This window comes from Corvus moneduloides, chromosome 3 (genome assembly GCF_009650955.1).
Source record: "Corvus moneduloides isolate bCorMon1 chromosome 3, bCorMon1.pri, whole genome shotgun sequence".
Lineage (NCBI taxonomy): Eukaryota > Metazoa > Chordata > Aves > Passeriformes > Corvidae > Corvus > Corvus moneduloides.
In genome coordinates, this window is record NC_045478.1 from 36,957,546 (window position 1) to 36,970,074 (window position 12,529).

General features: G+C 38.9%; 1 protein-coding gene across 1 annotated transcript in view; it reads right to left on the reverse strand.

The window, feature by feature from the left end:
- Positions 1-128: 128 nt before the first annotated feature.
- ME1 (malic enzyme 1) overlaps positions 129-12,529 on the reverse strand; it is a 159,258-nt gene continuing 146,857 nt past the window's right edge. The window contains 5 exon segments of the mRNA XM_032104927.1: positions 129-486; positions 2,330-2,428; positions 6,328-6,501; positions 8,536-8,678; positions 11,515-11,620. Of these exon segments, the coding sequence (XP_031960818.1) occupies positions 328-486; positions 2,330-2,428; positions 6,328-6,501; positions 8,536-8,678; positions 11,515-11,620 (681 nt within the window). The 3' untranslated portion in view covers positions 129-327.

Here is a 12,529-nt window from a genome sequence, read left to right on the forward strand (position 1 = left end):
GCTTAAGTTCCCACTGATGTTGTGACAAAACTCTTGACTCAGGATACAACCACTTCTTTCAAAAAGATCTGTCAAACTGTAGCATAGGAGATCTCAAAGTAAGAATCAAAATAACCAAACAATGCAAATATATTTTTCAGATTAATATTTATTTTCTGATGTATAATTCATGATTTCTTGATCTGAGTTTCTAACCAAATACTATGATTTAGAAAAAGTTTTCTGCATCTTAAAAAATTAGCTATTCTTAGTCTTCCTAGGCAGAAACAACCTTAATATTTTAATGCTTTTTAACTGCAGATGATTTGTTCATTCTTCATTAAATATTTACAGTTTCACTTTCATGGCCTCTTCAGGCCAGGTGTAGGAGTCAGCCACAAAGCTGTTGTAATCAGTGCTGTACACCTGAGAGCGGATGAAGGCTTCAAGGTCCTTGGGCTGAGGATAGGTGGAGGCAGTGTTATTCCTGTAGGCTTCTTCTGCAATCTGGAAAGATGCATTAAAATCCTAATTAGTGCTGATAAACTGAGTACACTTAGCAGCATTTAAAAGTAGGACTTAGTTCAAAATCAAGGTGAGACTTCACCCTCTGGTGCTGGCAGTCACCTGTGTTCACACTGGATCCGGGTTAGTACCCTGTGAGTAAGACTACAACAGGATGATGTTTGTGTTTAAGTGGGTCTGACTCAGGCTACTTTTGAACAGGATTACACGTTCAGACTGTTACAAATACAGTGCTCCTCCTTGCACAGTAGTATCTTAGCTTTTACTGGGCAGTGGTGGATAAAATATTCCACAAGCCCCAAGCACTGAGATACAAGTTCTGCTTTTTTATCATTGCTTTATCCTAGTTTACCATCTTCCCAAAGCACTGCAAGAAAAGCATGATTTGTTCAAAGCTTCCGTGCTCTTTGCATATTAGAGAAGTTTAGTATTTGCCATAGCTTGATAATATACTTCATAAAAAGTAAACTCATGGGAAAAAAATAATCCTATACAGTGCACAGGATGGCTGGGGAAAATACAAATACTTGCTCGCTCTTTCCTCACCCAGACCATGCCTAAGTGAATCAATTATTCATCACAAATACAGCTGCAACAAAAATTAAGTTTGGAAGGGGTTGGAGCTCTCTCAACACATCAAAGTAGCCTCTCACATCTGAAGATCACCTGCTTGAGAAACAAGTATCTTCAGACTGGACATTCATCTGTGAAAGAAAGGAAGTCTGGCAGACAGGTTTTATGCAGCAGCACTGTGAAAAGATCTGCTTGAAACTGTGTTTGGCAAACACTCTAATGCTCCTCTTTTGAATAAAAGGGAGACATTCTTCTTCCTGCTTTCCTTAGCTCTCTTTAAAAACATAAATTGTTTTAGTTTGGTGAGAAGCTGAGACCCAAAGTCACCTTATTAAGGCTTCTTTTCTAGGATTAATCTGAATCCCAACTCCATTTGATTGAGAAGCACTTTGGATGTTTATGTAAGGATGTCTTCAGGTCTGTGCACATAATTATCATGGTTGAATAAGGTCTGAATTCATACCCGATGGTTGATATTCCAAAATATTTTGATAGTGTTCCTCTCCTGGAAAAGGCAGAAGCCATTGCTAAACCTCTTGGGTTGTATGAGCCAGAGTAAGTATTTGCAGGAATAAAGTTCCAGCAGAGAACAGGCAGAAAGAATCACTTGGTAACGTTTTCCTTGTTTTGTATTTTATGTAACATGCACAAATAGAGGAGAAATTTCTATCACTGTGTTTGCCAAACACAGAACTGGTTTGATTTTGCCTGAGGAATTTAAGTAACATTTTGGACAGAGTAACATACAGAACAGAGTTACTACTTGCCTAAGAAGACATGAACTTTGAGAAGGATTTTTTTTTCTTAAATATACAGAATGAGTGAAGCTATGGAAACTGTTTCAAGCATGAGGGCTCCTTGTTATTCTCTCAAAATAATATGAAGTGGAATTACTCACAGTAAGGTGACAAAGACCGAGAACAATAATTGTAGAAAAAAGTTACAGAAGACAAGCAAAAAGTTGAAACTGATAACCATGAAGGGCCAAAAGCCCTTCAGCTGTGCAGCTGGCATGACTGTGGTGGACAGCAGAGTCTGTTCTCTACAGACATACACACTTGCTATAGTTCTGCAGCTCTCCTTGTATTTGGATTACCTTTACATTTATGAATTTAAATTTAATTTTGAAACTGCTAGGTGTCCAATATTGATTGACATAAACCAACTTGTGTGAAGGTGTGTTAGGTGATAAAATCAAACTACGTAGAGCTGGTGGGAAGACGAAAAGCCATGAAAATCTGAAATTACTTACCCTCACAGCAATTTTCAATGACACATCCTGAATGGTGACTAATGGAGGGTAGAGACGACCTTCCTGTAAATTCTCATCTGTAACTTGCTGAGCTATAACCTGAAATAACACAAACATGTTTAACTTGACATGCAGATGCAGCTGTAGCTTGATTAGACAGTGGTATTGTCTTTGGCAAAGAAATGTTTCTACTTTGACAAATCACACAGATACTGCTTAATCTACCTAGGCAGCGTTTTTTAGAACCACCCTTGGCATTAGGAGAAGCTACAAAAGAATTAGAAATTTATGGAGTTACACCTTTTTTTCTCACTCAGACAATAAAAGGTAAACTTAATTCTTGAGTAAGTCCACACATAAACTAGCAAATAGCTCATTGTGAGGTATAAATTCCAGCCAACAATTGCAGGTGGGTCAAAGACTTCAAGGATATTAAAAAGCAGCTGTCATTCTGACAGTCATCAAGTCAACCTGTGCAGGGAACAGAACTGAAACCCTTAAGTGTAAAATGCTCTGAATGAAATTACTGGCAGCTGGTATTTCTGCTATCATTAGCTACAATTTGTTTGTCTTTTGGGGACTTGAAATAGCTTTTTAGGGTGATCCAGATGTGGATAGAAGGAAAACTCTGCTCTGGATAACATCTGGTAGAGCCATGTATGACCCACCAAGAGGTTCTGAAAACACCAGGAAAGTCTAGGAAACACTGAGACTTGCAGCTGGTAACATAGCCCAAACAGAAACAAGAAGTGCATTTCTGAGGGAATTTTCTAGGAAAATACTTGAAACAAAGCACAAACAAAACTTCCTACAGTTCCTGTTGCATGTGGGTAATAGGACCTTGTACATATGCTTCTAAACAACTAGGACTGCATCAAAGCAGGTGTCTGGATGTCATTAATGCACCCCTTCCAGCAGATGCAGGTGAATAGTTTGAACTAAAGTAGCTCCAGGTTCAAAGAGAACTCAGTGTTCTCTTGTGCAATTTAACCAGAATGTTGGTAGCTGTCCTAAGTTTTTCCATTTGGAGTGAAAATGCTGACAAGAGCAATAGGCGATTACACTTTTGAGTATAACAAGTGAAAGAAAATTATTTGTTTACATTTAAACCTGAACTTGAGAAATACAGCAGAGAAAAACCCTCTAGGGGGAGCTAAGAGAATGTAAAATCAAGTTATTGCTCTCCATAACAGCAACCAGGTTATTTCAAAATGCTACACAGCCCTTTGATGTGCATCTGAATGTAAGGAGGCACTTACAACATGAGGTGTCTGATGTTAACAGCTTAAGAGGGCTCTGCAGGAAAGATGAAAGCTGAAGCAATCAACAGCAAGTTGCTCTTACTGTAATGCATCACTGAAAATAAAAGGTTCAGGAGCGGAGAACTTCTCTTTTGTGATTCTGTTTTTGATAGACGGTAAGCCACAAAATATTTGGGCAGTGCTCAAAGTGGGGGAGGTAGCAAGATCAAATGTATAGATGCCATGCTGTTCCTTCAGACTTACTCCTGTAACAGCACTGAAAACTGCAAAAACACAAACCCAAGCATTTTCAAAGAGAATGATACCCTCTTCATGTGATCTTTGAAAAACACTCCTGGAGAACAGCAGATCAGTGGCAGGGGAAAAAATGATGAATCAACATTTGGTACTACTGAGAAGATAAGACAGAAAACATAACTGTGCCAATGTATAAATCCAGAACGTAACCCCACTTTGAGCAGGGTGTGGTTTTTCTCCACATACTTCAAACAAAAATGGGGTAGAAGCATGAGGGGGTATAGAAAATAACAAAGATGATAAAAAAATTATTTTTTGATCAAGGAGACAAAAAATAATAAAATAGACTTGGGAGGAAAAGAGAAGACTGAAAGGAAATGCAAAAGACAATTGAAGGTGAACATTTCTTATGGCACCATAGGGAAACCAAATCATCAAACAGCAGAAAATCATAAGAGTTTCTTTATCCTCAGGACTCATAACTAAATTGTGATACTGATTGCCAAAAATGCTCAAATGTATAAACATGTTCAAAAAGCCACTAAGCTCATTTATGAAGGAGAAATCCATACAGGGATAAAACATCCGGCACAGGAAGGCCAGACAGTAAAGGCTGCCAGAATCTGAGAAGCCATTTCAGCAGAAGGATCACTGTATTTCTCCCTTTTTGATCCTCTTTTCCTCAGCTTCTGTTAGTGATTGCTTTCACAAGAAGACACCAAGCTGTGTGTACCTTAGATCCAACCCAGTATGGCTATTTTCATGTTCTAAATTTTAATTAATTCAAGTTTTTAATAGAAAAATTAGATAAGCATTAATGCAGAACCTAAATGCAAGGCAACCAAGACAAATGTCATAAAGCAAATGGGGGCAGCTTGGTTTTTGGAGGACATATTCTCCATAATGAAAAGAATTTGTAGGATTATTTGTGAACTAAACTGCAGGTCACACATGCAAGAATATTTCATTAATTCATAATTCTCTGCCTCTTTTGTTGTGTTTTGTAGGACTTAAAAGAATAGGCAACATCCCTTGTCATCACAGAACAACTGCCCGCAGTTCAGAGGTATTGCAGCTTACAGTACCTTAGATTTTCCATCCAAAGTCAAAGTTACATTCCATTTTACTTGGAAGGAAGAAAAGAACACTGAAAGTAGAATCTGTTGTAGTTACAATAACTACTTATTTGTGACTTCTATCAGATGTAATTGGAGGGGTGGCAAAGCAAGAAACAGGAGGTGCAGGCATGTGGCTTGGGCTGCTTGCTTTTTATAATTTCTGTTCTCAGGTAAGCTACCTCTACAATCTAAGAAGGTCCCTTTGCCCAACAAGTGCATGGGTTTTGTGCTTTAAATTTTGCAGCATCTTGAGTGCTTCCATTTCAAACGAAGAGTACTAAACACTATTCTAAAACCCCCAAAACTATTCTGATTTTATCCTTCCATTAAAAAAGCCAAGAAAATAAAACAAAAAGAGCACTTTTGCTTTTGCTCTGTAGTGTAATTATTCAGCTAAGGGCCTACACAGCACTGCCAGCCTTCACAGCCCTGACACCTCTTCTGGCAAAGACTCCTCTGGCATCCATCAGCTGTTGCTGTGCTCATCTTACCCAAGCCCCACAGCCCCTCACACATAAGAAGACCAGATGTGAAAGCCCTGAGCTGCAAGCAGTAAGAGGAGCAGCTACCCAGGGATCCTGCCCCAACAGAACTTTCTATGCAAGACAAAACCCACATTTTTATATGTCAAACTTTTCTAGGGATTTTACTAGAGGAAGGCAACTGTATAGCAAAAACTTTACCCAAGAGTCAGGAGAGAACCTCTACCTCACGTGGGAATTTAAAAGCTTCCTCACAATTTCTGATACTATTTTACTTCCCTGATTGTTAGATGTCTTTGTTCAGAACTGATTTCTTTCTGACTTCATAGACTGTCACATGAAACAAAGTTCAATCCACACATGTACCACCTTTTGTCATCAGCTCTCACTATATAGGAACCACTTCATACAAACCAAAATGAAGCAACTTCTACAATGAAGTAAGACAACTCTAACACAGCAGCTTAGACCAGGAAGTGAGGATCACCATATCCAACTGAAATTACAGGGAAGGATTTAAAGGGAGGATATAATTACCCAAAGGCTTAGGAGATGGATCATTGCCCTTCTAAGACAGTTAAAGCCAGTGGAGACATGCTGGGTTTTTTACTAATTTTAAAGATGGAAATTGTGAATGTCTTTCTTACAGAGGGCAGGCTGTTTGCAAACCTCTTTTAAGATGCCATAGCATGCACCTTAAAAAACCTTTGAAAGTCTAACAAGGACTTTTAAAAATGACTTGTTCGAATACAATTTATAAAGAACAATATACCTTGCAAATAAAGGCCTTATACAGAAAGCAGTATTTTTCCAGTTTTAAAGTTTAGCTCTTCCTGTTTAATTGCTCATTAATACTAAGTCACTAAATTAAGGAATTTAAATAATTTTGAATACAGTACCTCAGCAGTTGTGAGGAATACATCCTCGTCAATATGTCTCAGTCCACATGAAATAACGCCAAGGGCAACTCCTGGGAACACATAGGAATTGTTACCCTGTCCAGGATAGAGAGTTTGTCCACTTGGAAGAGTGACAGGATCAAAAGGACTTCCACTGGCAAAAATGCCACGTCCCTAAATTGTAAGAATAAAAAGAAAGCAAGTTAATTGAGAGATTGCTGTTGAAATATTTCACACATCCTTTTAAATATCCACCACTGTGGAAGCTGGGTTGCATCTATTTAGCATCTCTTCTGAGAGGGTTTTAGAGCTATTTGCCTGAATATGTCTCAAGAACATCAGGATGCTGATCCTGGAGATCACTGGTGATTCTCTGTGGCTCTCTAACTATATCTGTACAATTTAGAAGGAGAGAAACTGAAGCCAGCAGTGATTATTCCCTTTGTGCATCCATGCCAGAAGAAGGCACATGGTATGCATCCAGAGTTGTAAAACTCAAAGTGGGCAATATTGCTATGGTAGCAACAGGTGATGCTACTGGACTTTTTTCCCAATAGTGTCCCAATAGATACTAAGGCAACTAAATGTTGCCCTTTTGGATGGGGAGATTTCTGAGGAGCTGTGGGCAGGCAGAGCTCTCTTTTCTTCCCAATCCCCCACTTCAGGCCCTCGAGCCCATTCCACAGCTCAACAGAATGACAGAGGTGCAAGCTCTGTCCCAGGAACATCATCCCATAGAGCAACAGCACAAATCAGTGTGGAACCTCCTCTGCCAGGACCTTGGGGGTCCTATCTTGGTAACATACTGAGTAGGGTGAGGGCACCAACTCAGGCACCTGCCAGCACCGATAAACCAGTAGAATGTTTCCCAGCAGATTTTTGGGTAATGCCAGGTAGGATTGTGGCTGGCAGGGCCCAGGCACCATGCCCAAGTTGGTGCAGGTAGACAGTAAGAAGAGCCAGTCTGTTTGGGGGAATTAAGAGAATTTAGCTATATGGGTACAAGTTATACCATGACACTGTCCTGAGGACAAGAGACCTGGCTCTAACTTGGTTTAGGCTGTAGTTCATGTGGAGTGACGCTGCACAGCTGTGTGTCCGCAGCCCAAAGGCCCCTGGCTCCTGCCTCTCTGGGGAGAGAGCACCCTCCAATTTAAGCAGTGAATTCAGGTAGGGAAGAAAAGCCAGCCTTTATTTATGCTAGCACTGCTAAAGTGATAAATATCACTGTTAAATACTTCAGAGGCACTCTGTATCCATGCCTGTTTTAGAGAACTGGAAAAGTGCATTTTTAAATAGGCCACTGTTGCTATTCAGCTCTTCAGAAGAATATTCTCTTTGGTTTGGTGTCATGCACTATAATCCTAGCCTGGTTATTATACGTTTTGGTGACAGATCAAATACTTCAGAGTGTCTTCTGCTCTGTTTACCACATGTGGTTACCCGCTACAACCAACCCTTCACGTAGGCTGCTTCCCTGGCTCCTGCACTGGGCTGTAATTGCATCTGTGCTGTGGGGAATGGACATGCTAAATTTGTCTTTTAAACACTGAGAAACTGTCATTCAAAATGCCCTGTATTTGACAAGCAATCCAAATACATCCACTGTGAAATACATACAGTAAGGTACTCATACTTTTTAAATTCTAGGCTGAATTACAGGATAATGTGTTTATCAGTACTTCTATAACAAATAAGCAAGCACACTTCTCTGAATTTTCACCTATGTTTATATAATAGAAAACTTTGTAAGAAGAGTCAATTAACCCAGTTCTTAATACAGAATGATTTTAAAGATTCTGTTTCATGTATTGAAATATTTTCTCACCCTGAAGAGTATTTATGAAATCTCAAATGAAAAGCATGCCACTGTGTGTATATATTACACGAAACAGTACAGTTCAAAAACAGACATCATGTTTTAATGATTGATGGTGACTGATGCTTTGGTTGTAATAAAGATTATGAGTGTTGCCTGACACCAATAAAAGCTATGACATGTTTTTATGAGAGTGCAAGCATGCTGTGAATTCAGTGAAATTGTCTTGATAAAATCTGAAAAATCTTTTATTTAATTAACTCATTTTATCTATGCACAGAGACATTATTAGTACTTGCTACTCCACCCTCTGTCTTTTTCCCATTTAAAATTTAATTTCAGATTTACTTTTCATGACTTAAACTGAAAAGATATTAATCTTTGGTTACCTCTGTGTATTTGTAGCACTGCTCAGCAGTGCATTCTGCTTTGCTGGTAGGATTGCTGAGAGCAAAAATGATAGGACGTTTGTTTAGAGCAGCCATATCCTGAAGAATTTGTGTAGTAAAAGCACCACCAATTGCAGCAACTCCTAAATAAGAAAAACACACACATAACAAATACACAAATGAAATCAGTTCAGGGCAAGGCACGCATGTCACTTGTAAAAGAACAGAGCTCCTTTTACTGTCTCCCTCTCTAAAATGGAGTTCAACCTTTTTCCTAACATGTCGTTAAAATAAAGTTTTGTATAAAAGATTTTGCAATAGTGGAACTTCAGTATTATCCCTAGCATAAGGCAGAACTTGTTTGCCCCTGTACGATCAGGTGAATTTCTCCTTTCCCTTTTCTCAAGCTCTTTGTGTGAAATAGAAATCTATCACCTTACCTGCTGCTAAGTCCAGTGCGGACCAGACAGATGCAGCTCTGGGTCCTATAGTTTTATTCCACAGACTGCATAGTTTCTCCCAAATCCAGTGTGTCAGATTTCAGGTTTTTCTGACATGATGAGTAAAGTTTCTGCCTTCTACATCTGAGCTGAGTTGACAAATAATCCCAATTTTGAGTCTAAGCCTTCCCTGACAGCAACAATTTTTTTAATACATCCCTTTTCATTGCATCAGAGATGCTTTTCTATTCCCCATATTGTCTACATTTATAAATGCTTTTTATAGGAACTGAATGCCACTCTTGCAACACGAAATCCTCTAACTTAGGTTGCATTCTGATGCACTGCAGACTCGTAGCCAGTACTTAGATTTTGGACCTCAGACAATTCACAGCCAAAGAAGGGGGTGTGTGATGTTTCTGAGATGTCAAATATACCCGTCTGTGTGACTAATCTATAACAGCTGGGAATTCAAGGATATCCACACCTTCAGTGAAAATAAACAGATAAACAGATCTTGGAGTAAAACTAAAGATCTTTATTTTACCAGAGGCCACTCTCACCTGGCTTGGAGAGAGGGTAGCCTCCTTCTTCCTCAGAGACCCCAGTGTCTGACACCCCATTCTGTTTTCCACAGGATCTGAGTTTCAAAAGCAGGAAAAAGAGCTGGTTTTCCCTCTCTTGGGGGACTGGAAATTGATTAAAACCCAGTCTGGGAGAGGAGAGCCTGGAACTTGGGCCCTTCTCAGGTCAGTACTGTAATGTCTTGTCACTGATGCTCAAATGAACATCCTGACAGCACCCAGTCTTAAAGGACAGCTTGGTATCTGCCTGAGGAGAGCACAAGGTCCTTGGAGGGAGGTGAAAGGGGCCCTCGCTGCCCAGAGCTGGCTCGAGGGTCATGCTTCAGGACTAATACTTCTTTAAGACACCACAGAGTATTTTCTGACTGATTCCACATGAAGCATGGCATATCTGTCACATACTACTGTTTTTTGCAACTCTGAGCTCTTGTACTTCACCTTCTATGAATGGACAAGGATGCTTAGATGCAAAAGCTCTGATAGACCAGCTGAGCCACTCTATGTTCGATGTATAAGAGCCTGTTATACACCTTAGCTTCTGGTTAAATCTTCAGTTGCCAAGTGTTTAATAACTTCTAAAACTGCTTCTGGACAGCCAACAGTAAGAATGACAACTATCTTCAGACTTAAAACAAAATGCTCCTTGGCTATTTATTTCTTTTCTTTTTTTTTTTTTTTTTTAATTGCAGTTTCTTAGACTGGGTCAAGCTAAATTAGGGCTTTTCCTTGAGCCATTGCAGGCAATGAAATGTGAATGAGGATTTGCTCAGACAGAGCTACATAAAACAGTGGGAGAAGGACTATCAACCTATTTTCCCATGACTCCTGCTACTCCAATGAACATAGTGAACGTCTAGTCACTCAAACCAAAAATCCCCAATATTAGTTTCTATTGCTGTTTCCGATGGAAGAGCCTTCATTATACAGAACTGATAAATGAAAGTGACCTTGAGGAAGAGTCACGTAGGTTTACACATAAAAGTGATACACAGTAAAGACCCATATTTCATGACAGCAGATCTTCCCTGAGCATCCACACACCTTTATTTGGATAAATATTCATTCATTTTATTCTTCTGTCCCTCTAGCTTTTTCAGCCTTGTAGTCTACTACCTAAATTCTCTACACCACTTTGTCTTGTCTTGCAGTCATATCTTTATGTAGCACAGGAAAAGAAACACTTCATTTACCTCACTGATGATCACTGGCAAAAGCAGATGTTACTAAACAAGGACCATGTGGTCTAGGCATAGTCAAAAAGGTAGCTGTTAAAATGTAGGATAATTTTCACTGTGGCATTTCAGTTTTTCTAGCACCTTATGAATGACTTTACTAGACAGATAGATTAATCTTGAAGTCTTACTTATAAAAAAAAAAACCAAGAGTACTTGCAGTTCATTCCTGAAACTGCCACTAAAATGCAATAACCAAACTACAGAGAGCTGAGCAATCTTGTTATTGAGATCACAGTCCTTTTGCTTTTACAACAGAAAAAGTGTTCATAAAACGTGCATTTTGGTCTGCAGAAAGGACTGCTGGCTAAGAATCTAAATGTGAGCAAAAAAAGATGCAGATACAGCACCCTCACGTTTGCACAGCTTTACATGAGCTTAGCTCGGTTTTCTCACTCTAAGTCTAAGGTTATTTGTATTACACCCTCCACATTAAATCAGAAGTAATTTAGGAAGGTGGTAAGGTCCTCCATCAGATGTTTAAACCCAATCGGATTCTTTCCCCTGTAAAATGGATGGCTCAGAATGAAAGCAGTGTTACATGCTTGGATAGTTAGCATTTGTTCAGTTGCTTAATAGAGTCCATTATGCACCCAGTGTTTTCTGAAAACACACAAAGGTAAACTCTGTTCAGAGGAACTTGATCTTGTCTTTAGACAAAGCCACATCCCCATTTTTTTTCAACAAAGAATAAGGTCATTGCTTTAAATTCAAAGAAATTACCTATTAGCACGGACGGTTTTATATCCTTAACAATATCTTCTAGATTTTTCATTTCACCATGTTCATGGGCAAAACGCTGTTTCTCAGGTGTTAATGAGGCACGCCCCTGAGTAAGGAACAACAAGAAAAATATATTTAAGTTTAATGGAACCTAATATCCTGGGATAATCAGTTTACAAAGTATCTGGTTTAACACATCCTATTTTCATTTCTACTTTTGCATCTGTCATATGAGACAAAGTTACACTGTGTACAGCTAACATCTTTAGGATAATTTAGGACTAATCTATTTCTCTAAGCAGTAGATAAATTCATTAATTGTACTTTAAATTGAAAATAGCTGTAGAACACCATGGTATTAACATCTATTTGAGCAATTATATGAGATTTGTAACTTAGCAAAACTTAGCAAAGTAAAAATAGTTTTTCCTAGCTTTTTCAGCTTTGCTCTTGTCTGTAAGTATGGAGACTATATGGTGTGACTATTTAGACTATAGGAGAGCCTACATACTTCTTCACATTTTTCATATTTAAGTCATTCATTATTAAGGACGGAATAAAAATAATTTTAATCAACTGTCTGGTGCACTGTTTTTGCATTAACAAAATTGACTCTGCTGTGAAAAAACTTTTGCCCTGATCTCTACTGGCAATTTCCATCCACTGATGCCCAACAAGGTTTCCAAATGGAATATGATGGATGCAGGAGAAAGGGCTATAGAGTATCACTGACATTGACTTGAGCTGTGGGTTTGAGCTCAGTGTAAGTAACATGGAGTGCAGGGTGAGAATGGGCCAGAATTTGTGAAAATTCTGTTAGTTGTCTAAATACAGAGAGCTCTGTCTGTACACAGACATCTGAAAATTTCAGCAGAAAAGTTTAAAATGCGCACATGTCCACCTCTTGTTTTAGTCTCGTGCCTGCAGAAAACATCACTGCAAAGGCACTTTTCAAACACAAGTCTGGAAGATGATTCCAGCCCCTCAAACATCTTACAATTTCATACAGAAAGAA